The following is a 24,058-nucleotide window of genomic DNA, read 5'->3' on the forward strand; positions in this document are numbered from 1 at the left end:
ATTTCAAGTTCCTGATGTGCGTTTCCGATTGCAGTAGCAGTCGACACATCTGAAACCGAGCTGTGAAAGCTGAAGACTCTCTCTGAATCCTAATATTAATCTGAGTAGGAGGGAATCTAACTAATGGAACATGTTGTAGGCATGCTATAAGCATGTGAATAGAGGTGAAAATACAGACCCCATCCAGCCCCTTTGAATATGTGACAAACTTCCTGTTACGCACCCATCTTCACCGTATGTCTCGTATCCTTACTGGTAACTATGCGTTTGGTCTCACATACTAAGACAGGCATTTACTCATGCATACATTCTCACACAGAACCCATCATAGATTAGGCTTGAGGCTAATCCAATTCATACATTCTAACTTTATTGTTTACATTTTCCCTATAGCACAGTACATCTAGAGTTTATCCATATATTTATAAAAGCTTTACATTTTTTTATACAGAAACAGGATTACTAACACTACCCTGAAATCAACATGAACAAATACGTCAGTCCCCCCACCCCCCAATAACCGAACAGAACGTGGAAAAATATGCAGAAAGAGACAGTGTAAGTCAGGCCTTATGTTTTAGTAAATGCAGAATGGAGCTTTTCTTTCTGGTGCCCACAAGGTCCTTTCCACCCCTGCGGATGATTTCATCTCCACCGCAGGCTCTCCTATCGCAGGCTCTCCTATTGGTCTTTCTCTCCACTTCCCTTTTTATTGCAGATCTCCAGTTTGGTTTTGAAGTCCCAGGTGGTCAATTGGAATAGAAATGTTTCCTAGTCATTGCCACTCTTCTTGCCGGGAGCGAGATACAGACAATAGAGATCGCTCTGTTGTGATCTGTCAAATCATGAGAAGCGGTGACTAACCCTTTGGTTTTGGGGTGTGTGTGTGTGTGTGTGTGTGTGTGTGTGTGTGCGAGCGCGTGTGTGGCCTATCTGACGGCAAGCAGCACATTACATTAAAGCTCCTCCAGAGCCACATTGCCGGGGTAACGTGCGCTGTGACATCCCACCAAGCAGTTTAAAATGCTGTACCCGGAAGATTACCAATGTGATACGGTGAGGTACAGTTCATCTGTAATGGCTTCCCAGTGTTCTTTGCATACACTGCCTCCTCCACGCCATGCTCCTTGAACCATCCAGGCCAGTGACATCAGTGTCCCTTATTCCGTTTTTATAATCCATTTGACAAAGGAGATTTGTCAGTAACACTGTTTCCCTCATCACGCCAATGAGTCCAAGGTGATGTTCCACTCCAGGCTGTGCTGGCCTGTAGCCTGGGAAAGTGAACCCTGGCTGGGGTAGGGCCAGTGTCTGTCTGCCCATCCTGGATCCAGATCCAGCACAGCTATGGTCCTGATGTAGCCACCAGCTCACTGTTATCTCCCTGGTTTGTGGCTGTGAGACGTCTCCGCCACATAACTGTCCACCCTCACTCTCTGTGTTGGGAAACTGCTCATGTCGTTTTTAACTAGTATAAAGTTAAGGGGAGGAGGAGCTCTGGTTTTCAAATCCAGTATATGTTGATTTAGGGTTAAAAGGAATCTTGGTTTGTGCCTTGTCGTTTGGAGGACCACTCCGACTCTGGCTTAAGTCACACGACAGTGTATATGTAAACAAAGACGATGACAAAGAGGTTGAGGAAGGTGCCAACGATGCCCAGCAAGGCCAAAATGGACTCCTCCTGCTCCTCCTTACTCTCCAGCGCCCGCACCTCCTCAATAGTTATGACCGTGGGACCCATGGCCATAATGCTCGCTCAACCTGGCAGGGGTGCTGCTGGCACTTATCTGCAGAGGGAGAGAGGGGGGTGGAGGCAGCCCACGTGACATAGGCACATACAGAGACACAAACATTAGAGAAAAGAAACAACGCAAGCCCACAATCAAGAGAACACAAGACAATGGGAATGAATGTAGTTGTTTCTTTTAAGGCTGCACTGCTACGATGCATTCAACTCCCCTCCCCACTCGTCCTCTTCTACATGTGCTTTATACGGCGCCCTGGGGAAAACTGAACCAAACAGCCCTCGACTAGCCTAGCCAACAGAATCCTCAAGAAGAAATGAATGGTGATCGAACAAAACAATTCCTATGCTCTGTTTATTCATTGCCATAGCTGTTGTGCCCACCACAATAGAATCCTAGTATTCAACATCCCTTAATGTCTAGCCGCAACACAAAAGTTAAACACCCCGCAAATGTTCAATGACATTGGACGTGTCAAAACGAGCATAATTTAATGCTCCCATTTAGAGCCCCTTACACCCACCCTCCCTCCCTTTTTTCCCCAAAGGTAGTTAATGATTTTCTGCCCACCACTCTGTGTAAGTGTCCCTATGGCGCCGGTGGTCTAGCTGGTGTCAGACCTCCCAGGGAAATCTACATGGAGGTAAACAGTCAGTGACACTGCCACATCCAGCCAGGGCTGAGAGGCATGCGGCGCAAAGCTACAGCCACAACACCATCAACAATAAGCAGCCCGCGGAAACAGCTGCCCCCCCCCCCCCTCCCTGAATCTCAAACAGGCAGTTCCTACCATCCATCTGAAGAGAGACAGAATAGAAAGGCGGAGGTGAGCTGAAGAAAGAGGGGTGAAAAAGGTTTCTTACCCTATGGCGTGAAGAGTGGGGTGACATCCAGCATGCTTTTGGGTCCTGAGCGGGGAAGCATGGCCACACACAGGAGCCTGCATTACTGGGAAGCGGGGGAGGCTGGCTGCGTAGCCTCGCTCCCAGCGTCGGAGAGAAGGAATGAAAAGGAAAAGGAGATCCTGGCTCCCAACTGCGCCTTGGTGCGTGGCTCTGCGCAGAAACAGCTCTCTGTGAAAAATCACCCCCTTCTTGCCGTATGAATTCTCCAGTCCTCTGCGCCACCCCCTGGGTTAAATGCTGCCTTGGTGTTGGTTGCGCTATAGTCTCCGTTTTTTGCTTTTGTTGTTTTATTCCTCAGGTCTCCTCCACCACAGCTGAAGCACTAGGGGGCTTGGAGAAACCCTCTCCCCATAAGCTCCCCCTCCCTCCCCACTATGATTCCCATCCTCCCGCCCCTCTCTTTCCAATTCCAAATTCCACCACAGCCCCCCTCTTCCTCCTCCTCAGCTCTTCTTGTCTTTTTGACCCTCTTAGCAGCTCAAAGAGCGAGCGCCACAGTCTCTGTGACAAATGTACACGCCCCCTCTTCTCTCCTCCTTTCTTGCTTCCCACCTTCGGGAGCAGAGCAATTAGTGCCTTTCAGAGGCGTCTCTCTATCTCCTGCCGCTGAAACCCGGAGGCCCAGTCGCGCATGGTTACTCTGGAGACGCTAGCGCTTGCGGCGGCTACTACAGACAGCCCACCGCTCAGCAAGTGGTATTCCAAAGAGCCAAGTACAACAGTAAAATCCCAGAGAGCTGGAAAGCCTGAGTGCTGCTGCGTAGCTGTTGCTATGTTGGTCTGCACCTGCAGCTGGTGGCGGCTGTGTTGTGGCGGGTCCCCTGTGCAAGCCGTGGGAGAGACGTGCATTGCATAACCAAGCGGAAAGAGAGAGCGGCCGGGTCCTTGTGGCAGGAGGGAGGGGAGAACGCTCAAGCTTCCCACAGTCTCTTCCTCGGCGGCTGGTTGAGCACACACAACCGGGGCTATTACTGCCAACGAAATTGTGTTTATTTTTTTTTAGTAGAGAAGAGATGAAGCGACCTCTTCCTCAACGCAGCAGGGCGGCAGAATGCACGTAGCACACAGTCTATCCCTTTGTCAGACACAGCTAGACTGGAGAAGAGGCGGGTGGGGACAGGAATAGGACGTGGCTAAGAGATGAGTCGTAGTGGGGGTTGTAGAAATATATGTTCAGGGGTCTCTACTCTGAGAAGCAGTAGCAGCAAAACGCTAACTCTTTCCCCCTTTTTTTTTTTGTCATTTAGCAGACGTTCTTATCCGGAGCGCGTACAAGTTCATACTTTATTCATACTGGTCCCCATGGGAATCGAACCCTGGCATTGCAGGTGCCATGCTCTACCAACTGAGCCACATGGGAACCTTTTGTTCCACCCCCCGATTTCTCTCATCCTCACTAGAGGGACTGTTCCCCCTGAACCACCAAATTGCACTGTCATGTTGTGTGCAAAAATCTTACCCGAACCAGCATGCAGTATGTCCGCCATCGCCCCCTTACATACATTAGACTCCCCAATCCAACATGTAGAGGTGCTGTGGTGACGTTGACAAACACGAGAGCGTGCACTCTCCATTTCCCCAGAAGGATTGTGTTTTCTAAATGTATGTCAACGAATATGATCCAATCAGTTTCCTCAGCAGTGATTCACTCTAGCCCTTCAGCGCTCCTCCTCCTTCATTTGAGTTGCCCTCCTGATATTTAACTTTCTCTCATCTTATTCTTACGTTTCAATGAAGTACAATATATGGTTATCAGTCACTCTATGATTTTTAACCTGTTTATGCAACTAAGACTGTTTATTTTGGTTTTCCGTCGTGTGAACGATCTTACTTGTGAATGTGTTGGCTCATTTTTTATTAAAGTCCCCATCCAGTCCCTTTCCAGCCCGGTCAATTATACAAGGTCCTCAGGCCGGCTCCGCGGTTGCAAGCCTGTTTGGAGTCTTAGCAAGCCATGACCATAAAGGTCCACTACTTAACTATAGGATTTGTCTCTGCTTTGAAAACGGATCGTACTGCAAGTGGGGTCCAGTTAAATGAAGGCCGCTATACTTTTTTTTATTTTAAACATTACAATATAGTGCGTATGTAATCGTGTGTGTATGCATGCATGTGTTTGTTGCTTCACAGTCCCCTCTGTTCCATAAAACAGTTACTTGATGTGGAATAGAGTTCCATGTATTCATGGATCTATGTAGTACTGTGCCCCTCCCCTAGTCTGTTCTGGACTTGGGGACTGTGAAGAGACCTCTGATGGCATGTATTTTTTAGGGTGTCCAAGTTGTGCTCCAGCAGTTCAAAAAGACAGCTCGGCGCATTCAACATGTCAATACCTCTCACAAATACAAGTAGTTATGAAGTCAATCTCTCCTCCACTTTGTGCCAGGGGAGATTGACCACACAACTGAACAGTAGTCCAGGTGTAACAAAACTAGGGCCTGTAGGACCTGCCTTGATGATTGTGCTGTTAAGGTAGAGCAGCGCTTTATTATGGACAGACTTCTCCGCATCTTGGCTACTGTTGTATCGATATCTTTTGACCATGACAACTTTCTCTATTTCCACATTATTTATTACAAGATTTAGTTGAGGTTTAGTGAATTATTTGTCCCAAGTACAATGCTTTTAGATTAAGAAATATTTAGGACTAACTTATTCCTTGCCACCCACTCTGAAACGAACTGCAGCTCTTTAAGTGTTGCTGTCATTTCAGTCCCTGAAGTAGCTGATGTATAGTGTTGAGTCATCTGCATACGTAGACGCTGGCTTTACTCAAACCCAGTGGCATGTCGTTAGTTAATATTGAAAAAAGTCAGGGGCCGAGACAGCTGCCAGGGGAATTCCTGATTCTACCTGGATTATTTTGGAGAAGCTTCCATTAAAGAACACCCTCTGTTCTGTTAGACAAGTAACTCTTTATCCACAATATAGCAGGGGGTGTAAAGCCATAACAGTGTTTCCAGCAGCCAACTATGATTGATAATGTCAAAAACTGCACTGAAGTCTTAACAAGATAGCCCCCACAATCTTCTATCAATTTCTCTCAGCCAATCATCAGTCATTTTTGCAAGTGCTGTGCTTGTTGAATGTCCTTCCCTATAATCTTGCTGAAAGTCTGTCAATTTGTTCACTGTAAAAAAGCATTTTATCTGGTCAAACAATTTTTTCCCCAAAGTTTACTAAGGGTTGGTAACAGGCTGATTGGTCGGCTATTTTTGAGCCAGTAAGGGGGGCTTTACTATTCTTAGGTAGCGGGAATTACTTTTGCTTCCCTCCAAGCCTGGGAGCACACACTGCTATTATCCTCAGTCATTTTCCATCCAAGTTGTCAGACCCTGGTGGCTTGTCCATTGTTGATAGACAAAATTATTTTTTCACATCTGCCACACTCAATTTACAGAATTCGAAATGATGTTGCTTGCCTTTCATAATTTGGTCAGATATGCTTGGATGTGTAGCGTCAGCGTTTGTTGCTGGCATGTCATGCCTAAGTTAGCTAATCTTACCAAATAGAAACATCGTTAAAGTAGTTAAAGTAATCCTTTGGTTTTGTGATGAATGAGCCATCTGATTCAATGTATGATGGAGCCGAGTTTGCCTTTTCTCCCAATATTTAATTTAAGGTGCTCCAAAGCTTTTTACTGTCATTCTTTGTCATTTCTTTGTTTCATTGTGTAGTTTAAAAAAAAATATTCAGTTTAGCTACATGATTTCTCAATTTGCAATACGTTTGCCAATCGGTGGTGCAGCCAGACTCATTTGCCATTCCTTTTGCCTCATCCCTCTCAACCATACAATTTTTTAAATTCCTCATCAATCAACGGGGATTTAATTTTTTTCAGTCATTTTCTTAATGCGTGCTTATTAGTAACTGGAATAAGCTATTTTATAAATGTGTCAAGTGCAGCATCTGTTTGCTCCTCATTACACACCATGGACCCAAAAAATATTCTTTACATCAACAACATAGGAATCACAAAAATCTTATTGTATGGCCTCTTAAACAATATATTAGGCCCAGCCTTTGGAACTTTTGGTTTTCCTAGATATGGCTACTATATTGTGATCGCTACATCCGATGGATCTGGATACTGCTTTCAAGCTAATTTCTGCAGCGTTAAAGATGTGATCAATACACGTTGGTTTCATTCATGTGCTGTTTGTAACTACCCTGGTAGATTGACTGAGAACCTGAACCAGGCACTGGTTACAGTTTGAAGCTTTTTCTTGAGTGGTCAGCTTGATGAAAGCCAGCCAATTTTAAGTCACCCAGAAAATATACCTCTGTTGATATCACACACATTATCAAGCATTTCACAAGTTATCTAGATACTGACTTAGCACTTTGGTCTATAGCAGCTTCTGAAAAGAATGGACTTAACGTGAGCCAGATGAACTTGTAGCCATATTACTTATTTAACATGAGATCCTCTCTAAACTTTCCAGGAATGTGGTTTGGAATATAAACAACACCTCCACCATTGGCATTTGTCTTTCCTGTAAGTGTTATAACCTTGTATTGCAAAAACTGTATCAAAGGTATTATCTAAGTGAGTTTCAGAGATAGTCTAGAATATGAATGTCATCTGATACTAGCAAATTATTGATTTCATGGAACTGGTTTCTTATGCTACACATGTCAACATGGGCTATTATTGAGCACCTTCTGGGATGCTTGTTTTGATTGATTGCTTTACTGGGAAGCTTAGCAGAAGTAGGTATGCTCATGTTATTTATGTTAGTGCAGGGTGATCTGCACACAGTGGACTTCCTACTAGGGCACACCGCCTCAGTGCCAACAGTATAAAACTGGTTCATAGGCACATGACTGCATACAATAGCTGTAGGATCAGCAGAGGCATTCAGGGAAGTTAGAGGAACTTCAATTGGGTTACTTGCATTGTCTACCAAAACCCCTGGTATAATGTACATTTGCTGAAGCATTATGACAACTCAGCGTCACAATGGTAGTAGGGATTAACTGAGCTGGGCTTGGGTCATTAAGTCATTGTCTCAACGCAGCCTTGTGAAAGGATCTAGGAACCCAAGTGATTTGGGTGGATCCCATCCTCCTTATAAAACATGTTTTAGTTTCCAAAAGGTATTGAAATTGTCCACCAAAGCTACACCCATTGAGCTTCAATAATCATGTAACCAGATGTGAAGAGAGAATCTTGCTGAAGTGTTCAATGCCATGATTGAGAGGGCACAGGGCCAGATAACACGTGTATTTTATTAGTAGAGAGTCAATCAGCTCTTTTAAAATCCAGTTTCAACTGTTCAGAGCTGCCCTTCATAATGTCATTAAAACCCACATGGACTATGATAGAATCAACTTGGAGATGGAGAAGCCCCGCTCGATTCAGAGCATGTTGCCAATGTCGACTTCAAAATCTTACGGGTAGGCACTGTGGCCGCAGACACGGGTAACCCCCAGCGGCGAAGGTGCAGGAAGAACAGGCAAAAGGACGGAGAAACTATTGGTTGTTTGTATCCGCTCCGGGCCTCTCGTTGGGACTGTAGACTGCGTTGTGGGAGGTCGCTGTCTTAGGCTTCCACGGCTTGTGACATGCGAGCATCGTTGATTGCCATGCTCCTCTTGCTGTGCTCCTTCGACTCCACTGTCAGATAGGGGAGCTCCGGGCTACTCCGGCCAGTCGGATAACAACAAGGTGGAGATTCAGCCACTGGCGTAGAAAAGGTAAACATTCCACTCTGCGTTTGCCCCAGTTTCTTACGTAGGCTGGCGACCTGCATGATCAAGGAATCCACCTCAAGCCTATAATCCTCGGCAAGCAAACAATTGCTGCATTGGAACTGAGTGATCCAGGTTGTCCCGAAACAAAGCGTAGTAGATACAGTGCCCGGAACCGTTCATCTATACATGTAACGTAAACTCACTCACTTTTGTACATCGCCTTGGTCTGTTTAATTGACCTTATTTTAGCCCTCCAAAAACGTAATACTTCCAGATCAACTGTAATGTCTCCCCTTTCCAACAGAATAAATTACATGACCCCCACGCTGCCCGTTTCTGCATAATTTAAAGAAGACAATGAGCCCCGTCGGGTCTTTTTAAAAATGTAGGGTGGGGAAAATAAACTAATGCGTGATAGTGAGAAGGAGAGATGTTGTGTGGGAAAATCTATTTTTTTCACTCTACCTGTCCAACCTTATCGCCTCTAAAATGTAAATAAAACACTATAAAGAGTTTATATAATGTGTAATTACATACCTATTTGAAGGTTTGTGTCGAATTTGAATCTGGTTTTTAGGGCAGTGCTAAAGGGATCTTAGAAGTTAACAACGGCTTTGAGAATGATGGTCGCATGCAAATGATGACGCAAAAAAATGCGTCACTGTCCATTTAAAAAAAAAAAAGAATATTTCATTTTACCCCTTTTTCTCCCCAATTTCGTGGTATCCAATTGTTGTAGTAGCTACTATCTTGTCTCATCGCTACAACTCCCGTACGGGCTCGGGAGAGACGAAGGTTGAAAGTCATGCGTCCTCCGATACACAACCCAACCAAGCCGCACTGCTTCTTAACACAGCGCGCATCCATGTCGATCAACGCTTGAATAGAAACCTAGTTCACACCCCCGATGTGGAAGTCAACACAGTCGCTACAGTCCCATTAGTTTTCTTTGTAGCCTCGTTTGAATGTTGCGGTTGCTCACATTTGTTAACCTGTTAGATCTCTAGGGGCGCTATTTCATTTTTGGATAAAAAACGTTCCCGTTTTAAGCGCGATATTTTGTCACGAAAAGATGCTCGACTATGCATATTCTGGCAGTTTTGGAAAGAAAACACTCTGAAGTTTCAGAATCTGCAAAGATTTTGTCTGTAAGTGCCCCAGAACTCATTCTACAGGCGAAACCAAGATGATGCATCAACCAGGAATTAGCAGAATTTCTGAAGCTCTGTTTTCCATTGTCTCCTTATATGGCTGTGATTGCGCAAGGAATGAGCCTACACTTTCTGTCGTTCGCCCAAGGTCTTAGCAGCATTGTGACGTATTTGTAGGCATATCATTGGAAGATTGACCATAAGAGACTACATTTTCCAAGTGTCCGCCTGGTGTCCTGCGTGGAATTCGGTGCGCAATTGCCAGCTGCTCGTACTTTTCCATTTGATATAGGGGAGAAACCATGTGTCCAAGAACGATGTATCAATGAAGAGATATGTGAAAAACACCTTGATGATTGATTCTAAACAACGTTTGCCATGTTTTCAGTCGATATTATGGAGTTAATTTGGAAAAAAGTTCGCGTTTTGAGGACTGAATTTTCGGATTTTTTTTGGTAGCCAAATGTGATGTATAAAACGGAGCTATTTCTAATACACAATAATCTTTTTGGAAAAACTGAGCATCTGCTATCTAACTGAGAGTATCCTCATTGAAAACATCAAGTTCTTCAAAGGTAAATGATTTTATTTGAAGGCTTTTATGTTTTTGTTGAAATGTTGCGTGCTGGATGCTAACGCTAATGCTAACGCTAATGCTAACGCTAATGCTAACGCTAATGCTAACGCTAATGCTAACGCTAATGCTAACGCTAATGCTAACGCTAATGCTAACGCTAATGCTAACGCTAAATGCTAACGCTAAATGCTAACGCTAAATGCTAACGCTAGCTAGCTACTTTTACACAAATGATTGTTTTCCTATGGTTGAGAAGCATATTTTGAAAATCTGAGATGACAGTGTTGTTTACAAAAGGCTAAGCTTGAGAGATGGCATATTTATTAAATTTCATTTGCGATTTTCATGAATAGTTAACGTTGTGTTATGCTAATGAGCTTGCTGATAGATTTACACAATCCTGGATACAGGGGTTTTTTCATAGCTAAACGTGACGCAGAAAACGGAGCGATTTATCCTAAACAAATAATCTTTCAGGAAAAACTGAACATTTGCTATCTGAGAGTCTCCTCATTGAAAACATCTGAAGTTCTTCAAAGGTAAATTATTTTATTTGAATGCTTTTCTGTTTTTTTGTGTAAATGTTGCCAGCTGAATGCTAATGCTAAATGCTACGTTAGCCATCAATACTGTTACACAAATGCTTGTTTTGCAATGGTTGAGAAGCATATTTTGAAAATCTGAGATGACAGTGTTGTTAACAAAAGGCTAAGCTTGAGAGCTAGCATATTTATTTCATTTCATTTGCGATTTTCATGAATAGTTAACGTTGCGTTATGGTAATGAGCTTGAGTCTGTATTCACGATCCCGGATCCGGGATGGGGAGATCAGAAAGGTTAACTAGACTGTGACTGACATACTTCACCAGATTATAGTGCTGAGGTGAATCGGTAACGAGTGCAATTTATAGTTTCTTTCACCATAACACGGGTGTATACTCCAAACAGTTGTAAAATTGAAGTTTTGCGACGGAAACTAGCGTTTGTATTAGGGATGGGCACGGTTATTTGACTATCCGAACGGACGTTAGTATTCGATTACTTGGGAGACTTTTTTTTTGGCTTTCTGTTAAGGCTTTGTCTAAAATATTTATAAATGATATGACGATGCTACATAGCCTACAAGGAAATGCCATTTGCATTCGATATTTAAATAAAACGACAGTTATGAGTGCACCCGTTTAAACAGAGACGCGTCCGTTTTTACATGTGTAGCTTGTTATTGACTGTCAATCAAAGCAGCGCTACAGTCAGTGGGAGATTTCTAATCGATGCAAAAATTGAACTAAAATGATATGGTGTAGGCTACAATGATCAACCAACAGTTAGGCTGTTTCATATGGAGTTGTAGATCAAAATAGCCTTGCTACTTTAGCTAGTTAGCTGGCTACTGTAGCTAGTTAGTCTTGATGAGGTCGAGACGGGCACTTCCTGATGGTATGATAACCTATGGCAGCAGCAAGTTTATCTAACTCTCTCTCTCGCTCGTGTCCGCTTTGTCACTCGTGCCCGCTTTGTCACTCGCGCGCTCTCATTCTAATTCAGATTGCTTTATTGGCATGAAACGCAATTTGTAGATACTGCCAAAGCAATATAGTGGTACAGCATTTCAGTAAATACAGGACAATGCAATGTGGATAATGAAAGTCAATTTCAGTAGTAATAGTAATCGTTGACAGTACATATCATGTATACAGATACGGCTGTTGCATTGTGTAATCTTCGGTCGATACGTTGAATAAAATTAAACGATCATAAAAGAATGGCTAATAAATCAACAACAATATACATGGTTACACTATATTACTTGCATGTTATATACAATGTAAATTCTTAAGGGAATTAATGGTCATAGGATGTCTCTCAGCCTATGGCAATCATACAGCCAAGTTTAGTTGTTTACTTGAAGAGATCTATCTATCAAAACTCACAGCCCCTCTCTTCCAATTTATTGTGGCTATAAAATTCCAGAAAATTGTGCAGTGAATTCTGCTAGATGAAAAGCCAAAATTAGTATGGCATTTACAGCATAATAGACTTTCGAGAATGTGCATACTTTAAAACTATTTTTTGTGTGTGTACTCAAACGGTCTACAGCCAGTATGGGTATTTGGACACGGCCCCTGAGTTGACCGTTCATGTGAACACTTATCGACCAGTATCCACTTTCAAGGCAATTGTAGAAAGCTCTTCAGCCCTGGCTTTCTGGCTTTGCAAGGAAGCGCTCAGACATTCCATGAGAGAATTACCTCCAACTGGGCTGAGTGGATGAACTCCTCTCTGATCATTAGGATCCACACATACCAATCACTCTAATGCTGGGAAATTACAGACCAGGGCAATTATCAGCAGGGCGAGTACTACAGAGGCAGCCTCCAGGCAGCCCATCTTTTTTTAAATGACTCCAATCAGAGTCATATTACAACTTTGGCAAAATGATTAAGATCCCTGGTGTTTTGTAGCATTCAGAGAAACGATGTCTTCTCAAGAGGACTGGAGAGGCATTTTACGGTTCAGAATTTGTGCTTGATAAGGAACAAACAAAAGCTCACGCAATTTAACTTGATTATGGCTATATCTCCATGGAATTTGTCTCTTAAATTGATCCACCATCCCAAATGTTGATTGTCCCTGGTATGTACTGTATAATGCTAATTAAGTGGGTGCTTAAATTTGTCCTATTTCAGACATGTACAAGTGTTTTTTTTTTTTGTGTTTTTTTTTGCATACAAAGTATCAGTCAAAGGTTTAGACACCTACTCTTTCCAGGGTTTCTTTATTTGTACTGTTTTCTACATTGTAGAATAATAGTGAAGACAACTATAACATAACACATGGAATCATGAATCATATTTGATTACTTTATTTCATTCCAAGTCACCTCATTTCTATAAAGCTGCTGTCTGACAAATCACTATTTTAGTAGTTCGTCAAAGTAAATAAGGCATACTTTTATGACTGCTGAAGACCAATCACTTAGATCATGTATTTTCAGGCAGAGATACCTCACGATGCAGCCTGCGCTCTATCCTGTGTAGGCGAGCAATGGATTATGGTCATTGTAGTTAATTACCGCTTTTTCTGCACTATGTTGGATATTGTTATTTTGGTAACTCCTTACTACACTGAACAAAGTATAAATGAAACATGTAAAGTGTTGGTCGCATGTTTCATGAGCTGAAATAAAAGATCCCAGAAAGGTTTTATATGCGCAAAGATTTTAATTTCTCTCAAATTTTGTGCACACTTTTGTTTGTATCCCTGTTAGTGATCATTTCTCCTTTTGTCAATATAATCCATCGACCTGACAGGTGTGGCATATCAAGAAGCTGATTTAAACAGCATGCTCATTACACAGGTGCACCTTGTGCTAGGGAACAATAAAAGGCCACTCTAAAATTGGCCATTATCTCACACAACGCAATGTCACAGATGTCCCAAGTTTTGAGGGAGTGTGCAATTGGCATGCTGACTGCAGGAATGTCCACCAGAGCTGTTCCCAGAGAATTGAATGTTAATTTCTCAACCATAAACCACCTCCAATGTCGTTTTAGAGAATTTGGCAGTATGTCCAACTGGCCTCACAACTGCAAGCCACGTGTAACCACACCAGCCCAGGACCTCCACATCAGGCTTCTTCGCCTGCAGGATTGTCACGGAGGAGTATTTCTGTCTGTAATAAAGCCCTTTTGTGGGGAGAAACTCTTTCTGATTGGCTGGACCTAGTTTTGGCTCCCAAGTGGGTAGACCTATGCCCACCCCTGGCGGAGCCCCTGCCCAGTCATGTGAAATCCATAGATTAGGGCTAATCTATTTATTTCAATTGACTGATTTCCTTGTGTCAACTGTAACTCAGCAAAATTGAAATTGTTGCTTTTATTTTTGTTCAGTATACGTCCCACAGTTCGGGCTTGATCTGATATATCTCTATAGAGAAACTCCATTGTGCTCTCAGAAAAAACAAAGGAAATGGAATTCAAATAATTGAACATGTGAAGTCAATTTTGTTTTTTAAAACACCCAAAAAAGAACCAAATGGTTGGGTAATTCCCCAGAACTATCTACCATGCTGCTCTGTGTTAGTGGTGGGACCTTATCTGTTATTGCTTTATTGACCTCTGTCACCTGCTGTTTACTCCCATGATGAACTGGGAATGGAAACGTGCAGGGAGCCCACTGGCTTAGTAACATAATGACAGGGCCAGCCTATTTACTTCTATTCACATGACTCCATTTAATCGCAGAGACCGACCAGGTATTCCCTGCAAAGGAGTGTGTAGCATAAACCTTGCCGATTCCATTTTTTTATCCTCTGCAACATATTTCGAATAAGCAATTTCCGCTATAGGCATTGACCTCCTTCCCATTCCCCTTTTGCCACGTTCTTATTTGTTTACTACAGTTTTCCTACCACTACCTGAGCCTAACCCCCAATTGTGGATTAACAACGCTGGCTGGACATTGTGCCCTGTGCCAGGCTGTCACTCACTGCCACCTCTGGGGACCCGCAGAAGGAGCAACCAGGCTACCGTGGCGCCTCTCCCACTCTCGCTGCTCTTATTCCCACTTACCTCCATGTGCATAGTACTGCTTGGCTAGCCTCGATCTCGGGCCCTGTTTTGCACAGTCATGTGACATACCTGGATTTGAACCTTTTTCATCAAACTGTCACCTTTTGTTGTCAGATGGTTCAGGAGTATCATTTTTATTTTAGTCATTTAGCAGACACTCTTATCCAGAGCGACTTAAAATTGGCGCAGTTATCTTAAGATAGCTAGGTGAGACCACGTATCACAGTTGTAACAAGTACATTTTCCCTCATTAGTTATCAACAAAGTTGATATCAACAAACAATAACAAGTTGAAACAGAAATCATACTCCGCTGGTCTTGTAGAAACAGTAGAGGTCCCTTCCCAGCTATAAATGGAGACCATAGCTTGAATTTTTTTTGGTGCAATTCTCATTTCTGAATATGGTTTAAAATACAGGATAAAATATTTCTGTCACATGATTGCGCAAAACACAGGATCCTGTCTATTACACATTTTACTGTGCTGCTATTGGAGGAGCAGGAGACTGGGAACAGGAGAAAAGGGGCAAGGTAGAGTCTTGTTCTTGTATTGAAGCTGCCAAAAGCGTCGGTGGTAGGAGAGGAGTCGCCGCCGATGGCACTCTTATCTGGTAGTTCTATGAACACTAATTTGTCAAGTACACACGGCAGCGTCGCGCTCTCTCATCCCTCCCTTTTCCCTTCCTCCCTCCTTCCCAGAAGCACAGGCCTCTTGTTTGAGCTCTCTCTCATTTCCTTTGGTTTCTCATCTCATTTCAAACCTGACACCACAGGGGCAACGCTTTAGCCGAAGGTTGGCCTGAAAACATGTCGCTGCGCTGTGATTGGATATACAAACAGATTATGCAGCCCGCTGCTGAATCCTAACCCGTTTTCTTTCCCCTTCCACTAGATGGAGTGACACTACTTGTGACGTGTTCAATTATGCTAAATCAATGGCCACTTGGAGATGAATCATTACCATTTTATTTCTTATTGTATAACTCATGCGAAAAACATAACGAGCACAGTATTCATATTGCCATATTCGCTATGCAATTTTATAAATGTCAAACAATCAATTTGATAATTTCATTTGTTTTTTATGTTGAGATTGACATCTGGACGGTATAGTGTACAATCCCAACCATGAACTTCATCCAGAGCAGTGTCATCACACGCCGATTACAGCTGTCTTTCTGGGAAGCCTCCAAGAGCTTTCCACAACTGGATTGTGCAGCATTTACCTTTGAAAAAAATATATATATATATTATTTATTATTATTTTCAAAATTATTCAAGCTCTGTTTGGTTGTTGATCATTGCTAGACAACCATTTTCTGGTCTTGCCATAGATTCTAATGCAGATTTAAGTCAAAACTGTAACATTCACTGTCCTCTTGGTAAGCAACTCAAGTGTCGATTGTCCTGCTGAATTAATCTCCCAGTGTCTGGTAGACAGCAGACTGAACCAGGTTTTCCTCTAGGATTTTGCCTGTGCTCCATTTATTTTTTTATCCTGGAAAAACACCCCAGTTAACGATTACAAGCAGATCCATAACATGATCCAGCCACCAACCACTATGCTTGAAAATATGAAGAGTGGTACTCATTAATGTGTTGTATTGTATTTGCCCAAAACGTAACACTTTGTATTCAGGACAAACAGTTAATTGCTTTGCCACATTTGTTTTTGCAGTATTACTTTAGTGCCTTGTTGTGAACAGACTACATGTATTGGACAATTTGTATTCTGTACAGGCTTCCATTTCACTCTGTCAATTTAGTATTGTGGAGTAACTACAATGTTGTTCCATCCTCGATTTTCTCCTATCACAGCCATTAAACTAGGACTGTTTTAAAGTCACCTTTGGCCTTGTGGTGAAAACCCTGAATGGTTTCCCTCCTTTAGATGAGGTTGTCATTAAAAACCACTATTGCTCACACTAACTTTTTAAGCAAAAGTGAACTGCTGAACTTATGTAGACTTGCCATAACAAAGCGGTTGAATACTTATTGACTCAAGACATTTCAGCTTTTCATTTGTAAAAACAAAAATACAATAAAAACATAATTCCACTTTGACATTATGGGGTATTGTGTGTAGTAGACCAGTGACAATCTCAATTTAATCCATTTTAAATTCAGACTGTTACACAACTAAATGTGGATAAAGTCGAGGGGTGTGAATACTTTCTGACGGCACTGCACATATAACTAGGAATAAAGTCGCATAATAAACAGTACCAGCAACATATGTGATGAGTCAAAGTTAGTGCATAAAGGGTCAATGCAGGTAGTCCGGGTATCTATTTGGTTAACTATTCAACTAACTCTGTCTTATGGCTTGTGTGGAGAAGCTGTTTAGGGACCTGTTGGTTCCAGACTTGGTGCATCGGTACCCCTAGTCTATGACTTGGGTGTCTGGAGTCTTAGACAATTTTTAGGGCCTTCTTCTGACACCGCCTGGTATAGAGCTCCTGGATGGCAACCAGTCAAGGTGCTCTCCATGGTGCAGCTGTATAACTTTTTGAGGATCTGAGGGCCCATGCCAAATCTTTTCAGCCTCCTGAGGGGTAAGAGGTGTTGTGGTGCCCTCTTCATGACTGTGTTGGTGTGTTTTGGACCATGATAGATGTTGAATTATGACTTTAATCACAACAAGGTAGACATGTATGCTCTGGGGTCTCATTTTCTGTGCTTCCCGTTAGCGGAGTGATGCGAATTGCCCGCAACGTCTCCCTACCAAAATGAGTCATAAAAACAAAAACAAATGGCTGGTGTGTTGTTACATTGACAATAATAACAGTTTAGGCCTAGATAACATGGCTGGGGTGCTCAGGGGGCACTCTGTTCTTAATGCTTGTACTTTTGATTTGAGGACTAGCAAAGGCTTTATACTTTCAATGCTTGTTGCACATGCATTATGTATGCAGCTAACCCTCGACTGGTTCTCAACTCTGGAGTGTCGTATTTCAGCATCACACTTAGCTTGATGTAATATTTCAACCTGCTCCACTTTATGTGATTTCTAAGTAAAGTTGCGAATAGAGTATATGAGATGCCTTCCCCTTGCCTTGTGGCTTTTTGGATGTCGTCTCTGAATTGTTTATGCGTTGTTGCAGCCAAGAGACATTTCAGGCCATCATGTCTTGGCACTTATTAGGACGGCTCCACTGCCACATTTTAATGTTTTGATCTCATTCTCTTTAATGAATTGGGTTGTTCCCTAAAATGAGCCCCTTTAAGTGGAAATTGTGTACAAATATAGAATTTTAAAAGCCTGTTTATATTAAATGAAGTGCCCTTTTTAATATAGACGACATGGAAAATTCAATAAATCTGACATGTCCCTCTGTGCATCCTCTGATTTCTAGGAAGTGTTTTAACCCACTTCAATCCAACTTTTCTCCAAGTTTCGCTGTCATTATCAAACCTTAGTTATTTTGTTGCTTTGACAGTTATTTATGAAGATCATTTATTGCATGTTATTAGTGATTCATTTTAAGGAAGAAAAAAAACCTGTTCCACATTTTCAAGTCAACCTTTTTACGTGAGCTGAACTCTTGTTTCAATATGGTGAAACTATTCATTTTTCCGTTGAATTATTTATTTATTTTAAACACATTGAACATGTAATACTCAAATCCTATTGTAAAAGCAGGTGAGCTCAGCTGGTTCTACTCTTTCGACATTTTCTGGTGTTTTGTGATAAAGTAAGCGGTGTCGAATATTACACGTCAGACAGGCTAGACATTTTGTAACATTTCATTTTTTTTGTGAAGCTTGCATTCAATTGCCCCGCCCTGTTGCACACCTCAAGCTTCCGTTCCCCCTGTCACAAAAGGATTTATGGCTGATATAAGATGACGTTGCCAACCCTGTTACTTTATTTGGTCCTTAATAGGCACTTTATTTCACTTATTTAACATCTTGAGATGGGGAAGAGTGCGTTTTATTGAGTTGAACGTGCTCTTTATGACAATGTTAACATTTGTTGAAATAAAACGTTCCCCCCCCCCCCCACCAAGTTACACTTCTCAAAAGGCACCCAATTGGTGGAACAAACCCAATTTGCATTTGGTTTGCACACCTTCCTCTCACTTGTCCCTTTTTCTAGTCATATTCCTATCAGGTTAGTTAGCCCTATTTCCTGCAAGGGCTTTATATTGGGTGACAGGCTATTGATGTTCTGGGGATTGTTTTTCTCACAGATGCCCAAATAGACTGAGGAATGTTGTGATGAATATCAACGTGTGGTGGTTGCCGCTGCGAGCCAGTGCCATGCTCTTCCAGCGTCGATGAGAAGTGCCGTGGATAAATCCAAGGCGATTCCCCATCTTCTCTCCTGTGTCAGAAGCAGTTGTGCGCCCTGTCGAGAAGCCAATTAAACTTGAACCAAGCCACAGTGCGAAGATAAATGTGTTTAGTATTTTGACTGGTTTGTGTCACCGACCTTCCTAGCCTTTTGTTAAACTGTAGCATAGCCACGGTCTCAAGTTTCCCCTAAACCACAAAAATCCATTGTAAGACTATTTAAGATGTTAGCGTTTGGCCTTGTTTTTAAAATACAATATGCAAAGAGCGTCTGCCTGCGTCTCCCGCGCCTGCCTGCGTCTCTCGCGCCTGCCTGCGCCTGCCTGCGTCTCCCGCGCCTGCCTGCGTCTCACGTGCTTGCTCAGATTGTTTTTAGTATGAAGCACCTAGCTAAGCAGTGCATTGGGAATGTACTCAAACCCCTTTACTTTTCCACATTTTTATTCTAAAATGTATGAAATATTTTTTCCCTCAATCTACACGCAATGCCCCATAATGACAAAGCGAAAACAGGTTTACATTTTTTTTGTAAATGTATTCAATATGTAAAAAACAAACCTTATTTACATATCTATTCAGACCCTTTGCTAAGAGACTCGAAATTGAGCTCAGGTGCGTCCTGTTTCTATTGGTTATCTTCGATATTTCTACAACTTGATTGGAGTCCACCAGTGGTAAATTCAATTGATTGGACATGATTTGGGAAGGAACACACCTGTCTATATAAGGCCCCACAGTTGACAGTGCATGTCAGAGCAAAAACCAAGACATGAGGTTGAAGGAATTGTCCATAGACCTCCAAGACTGGATTCTGTCAAGGTACAGATCTGGGGAAAGGTACCAAATAATTTCTGCAGCATTGAAGGTCCCAAGAACACAGTGGCCTCCATTAATCTTAAATGTATGAAGATTGGAACCACCAAGTCTCTTCCAAGAGCTGGCCGCCCAGCCAAATTGAGCAATCGGGGGAGAAGGACCTTGGTCAGGGAGGTAACCAAGAACCCGATGGGCACTCTGACAGCGCTCCGGAGTTCCTCTGTGGAAAAAACAACCAATTCTGCAACACTCCACCAATCAGGCTTTTATGGTGGAGTGGCCAGACAGAAGACACTCCTCAGTAAAAGGCACATGACAGCCCGCTTAGAGTTTGCCAAAAGGTGCACAAAGTACTCCCATACCATGAGAAACAAGATTTGCGTCACATCTGGAGGAAACCTGGCACATCCCTACAATGAGGCATGGTAGTGGTAGTATGCTGTGGGGATGTTTTTCAGTGGCAGGGACTGGGAGACTAGTCAGGATCAAGGGAAAGATGAACAAAGTGAAGTACAGAGCTCCTTGATGAAAGCCTGCTCCAAAGTGCTCAGGACCTCAGACTGGGGTGAAGGTTCACCTTCCAACAGGACAATGACCATAAGCACACAGCCAAGACAACGCAGGAGTGGCTTTGGGACAAGTTTCTGAGCCTCCTTGAGTGGCCCAACCAGAGCGCAGACTTGAACCCGATCGAACATCTCTTGATAGACCTGAAAGTAGCTGTGCAGCGACACTCCCCATCCAACCTGACAAAGCTTGAGAGGATCTGCAGAGAAGAATGGGAGAAACTCCCCAAATACACATGTGACTGGCTTGTAGCGTCATACCCAAGAAGACTTGAGGCTGTAATTGCTGCCGATGGTGCTTCAACAAAGTACTGAGTAAAGAGTCTGAATACCTATCACATTTACATATTTCAGTATTTTATTTTTAATACATTTGCAAAAATGTCTAAGCCTGTTTTTGCTTTGTTATTATGGGGTATTGTGTGTAGATTTAGGGAATAATTATTATTTGTCTTTTTTTTTTTTAGAGTAAGGCTGTAACGTATAAAATGTGGACAAGGGCCCCCCCTCCCCCCCAGCCAGCTGTGGTCAAGATGGATGTCCAGTACATTGTAGCTCCTTTTCTGTTCGTCTGTTGGAGTATCACGGATAACCTTTTTTTATTGCCAATTTAAAGTCTGGGGAGGTGCCCCTCCTATTGTGACTTTTTGTGTCCTTTATTTTAATCTGATGGACAGAATTATGGTGTACCTTAAAGGAACGAAGGTCATATCAGACCCATGTTTGTCTCTGCAGCATTACTGCTGTCGTTAGATTTCCTAACCTTGTTTTATCACCCTTTGGGGGAAAAAGAGTCTTAATGTATTATTAGATTCTCAGTCCATCTTCTTTCCTTGCGCAGAGAAGGCTATTTTGTTGGTTCTAGTCCAAGTTAAATGATGACGAACAAGGGATGTACTTGACCATGAGAGTACGAGGAGAATGGGGGGAGGGAGAGACATGGAGGAGGAGTTTAAAGCAACACACACTCGCTCAACACTGGGGACATTAGACATAAGGATAATAGTGACATCTCCCACATCAATCATACCAGTTGACCGGAGCCTAGCGGTAATTGGAATCAGTAGCGTGGGGATTTGGTCTCTGCTCTGGGTGCTGCCCACATACTAGAGAGGATTGAGGAGCAGATTAAAGTGACGAGAGGTCAATGTTAAAAATCTGGGAAAAGGGACGTTGGGGCCGGGAATTCCAATATAAATGTAAAGCAGACTGGGTGCAAAAGTGTAGGGCCGTCCTGCTCCATTTGAGCACACCGTTGCGCTCAGGTCGACAGTGACACACGTGTACGCACACATACGCGAATGGAAATGTCTGTGCCGTCACCGCAAATCTCTTTCCACTCACAGACCGGATATGCCTCTGACAATGATGGACACGATCTTGGTTCAGCAGGAGTATGACTGTCCATGGACTGCTTAAAACACATCTAAGGGATGTAGGCCACAATAAGTGATTTTTATGCTTTTCAGACAGCTTGGTAAACAATGTGGCTAAATAAACGGGAGTACATCATCAGAAAAAGGAGTGAGGACAGGGTTGCTTCCTCGGTGCTCTCTGCTAGATTTGTTCTAATCCATCAAATTGCCTTTGTGCTTCTCCAAGTCAGACCCGTTTTGAATACATCCTAAAAATCCTCTCCTTTCACCAAGGGATTATGTCTGGGTCTTCTTTTTTATTTCCCCCACCAACTAGGAACACAACCAACCACACACAAAGAAACCTAGCACATCCTTTTAACTCGGTGTCACGCTGTCCCAGGCCAGGGCCTTTCTCACAGCACAACCACGTGGAACCAGGTTAGATTTTTAATGGGGTTTGTGGGTCGCCGAGTGCACCTGCCCTCTGTCTCGCGCAAGCCGCTCACAAGGGAATGCAGGGGCCTAGCTCAGCAGGCTCGCCACCACAACTCAGTGTTATTTAAACTTCCATTATGGGTATGAAGTGGGAACTGTCAGACCTATACTGTATGGAATCCCATCACAATGAAGAAGCTGCAGGACAAACAGCTGGGCCTGCTCCTGTCACAGCCACGTCAGGATTATTCCCTCCCCGCAAATCTAATATGTCTCCACCTCTTTCTCTCTCCCGCCCTCCCCCTTTTCCTTGGACCACAGCACAGCTGTGGATTTTCCAATCTATCACACTCTCTGACTCGTCCTACATTCTAGAAAATGACACCCTGAGATTCATTATTTGATTCAATCATGTATCTGGGAACGTAAGTGAGGGGGTTGCTCGGCCCCAGGCTTTCCTTTTAGAGTAGCTTCCATTGGTGACTGCCCTCCTGACTAGCTGGCTCGGCTTCATTTCAGGGCCTGGAACACAGGGCTGTTTTTGAGTTGCGTTCAGGGACGTGAGTTGGTATTGGACAGAAGTCGGGCTCACGTTTTTGTTTGTGAGCAGTTTAAATTGAGTTCTGGACTTTGGTTTTGGCCGCCTGAGGGCTGTTCCTAGTGCGTGCATGTCATTTGTCCATTCCTGGAACTCTAATCATATTTAATATCCATTTTCACTAGCTTTCTGCTCACTACAATCCATCTCTAGTCATGCTGCTCCTCTCCTTTCTCCAAGTGCAATCTGGAGTTCTCCGACCTGCCCCCATATATCCCGTCACACACACACAGGTTGACTCAAGACCATGTCACGGATACTCTTGTTATGTTCTCTCATGTACTCCTATATTGAATTCTAAACTGGTGTCTTGGAAGCCAATTTCGATTTGTGTGTGTCTTCAGATGTGCCAGCCCAATTTGGATTTCCTTTTTACAGCGATGCATAGTTTGATCACAGGAGAGGTGTCGGAATTATGGGTGTCTTGTCTTTGTCCATGTTTTCATTGGGATTGATTCCAAAAACAACCCTATTACCATGTTTCTCTTGGCTCTCGCTTATGCACTCTCCAGTCTGAGTTTACCTTCCTCCTTAACGCCCTGGTTCCTGTGTTCTCTTCTCTCCTCAGTGCTTGACATGGCTCGCCACGTGCCCCTGTACCGGGCGCTGCTGGAGCTGCTGAGGGCCATCTCCACCTCCACGGCCCTGGTGCCCCTGCTGCTGCCTCTGTCAGGAGACCCCAGCCAGGAGGAAGAGGAGGAGGGAAGCTCCGAGGGACAGACGTCTGTGGGCATGCTGCTGGCCAAGATGAAGACCTGCGTGGACACCTACACTAACCGCCTCAGGTGGGGACTTAAACGGACAGAGTAAGAACATACAACACAAGCAAAGAATAAAGCCTCACTGCCCATGTAATCAATGTAAATTGATGGTTTCTGCCGCGCATTAGCTTTTCAAGGGGGTTCGATCCTGGGCCAGCCTCCTCACTGGTCTCTAGACCGTGAGTCATCAGCAGTAGTGGGCCTGTGAGCATCCATTATTAATCACAGCCCCAAAGTGTGCAGGAAGTCCATGTTATTCTGCTTCAGCAGCACAATTAACAGTTTGTGTAAAGGATCCTTAACCCCCTCCCATATATCTCCCCCCACCATCCAGCCCAGTGCTGAGCTTTACGCAAAGACCGTAGCAGGACACTTCAGAGGAGCCGAGGCACTCTTAACCTCTTCCTAGCCTCTACGCAAGCTACACACATCTGCTCAGTGCGCGGAATCCTCAGTATTCCGTGGGATCCCATCCGAGGAGTCAATATTTAAAGGATGTGAGCCATGCGTGGTTAGCCGTGGAGACGTATCAAACCGTTCCAGCGCATGTACGATTCCCACAGACATGCATGTCTCCTCCC

The 24,058-nt window shown here is 43.4% G+C and overlaps 1 protein-coding gene and 1 long non-coding RNA gene across 21 annotated transcripts in view; one reads left to right on the forward strand and one right to left on the reverse strand.

Annotated features, from left to right (window-relative positions):
- The window catches only part of LOC110502424 (baculoviral IAP repeat-containing protein 6), a 140,767-nt gene that overhangs the window by 93,327 nt on the left and 23,382 nt on the right, over nucleotides 1-24,058 (forward strand). For 17 of the 20 annotated variants that reach the window (XM_036959768.1, XM_036959781.1, XM_036959774.1 and 14 more), the window contains one exon: nucleotides 23,285-23,522. In XM_036959768.1, the coding sequence (XP_036815663.1) occupies nucleotides 23,285-23,522 (238 nt within the window). The remainder of the gene's footprint in view (nucleotides 1-23,284; nucleotides 23,523-24,058) is intronic. The other 3 variants (XM_036959775.1, XM_036959783.1, XM_036959789.1) reach the window with 1 other exon arrangement.
- On the reverse strand, nucleotides 349-4,446 carry LOC110502426. Its single transcript, XR_002470326.2, has 2 exons — nucleotides 2,609-4,446; nucleotides 349-1,787 (listed from the first exon to the last, which is right to left on the reverse strand). It is a non-coding gene; the product is annotated as an uncharacterized LOC110502426 (long non-coding RNA).

Source organism: Oncorhynchus mykiss, chromosome 23 (genome assembly GCF_013265735.2).
Source record: "Oncorhynchus mykiss isolate Arlee chromosome 23, USDA_OmykA_1.1, whole genome shotgun sequence".
In the NCBI taxonomy this organism is placed as follows: Eukaryota; Metazoa; Chordata; class Actinopteri; order Salmoniformes; family Salmonidae; genus Oncorhynchus; species Oncorhynchus mykiss.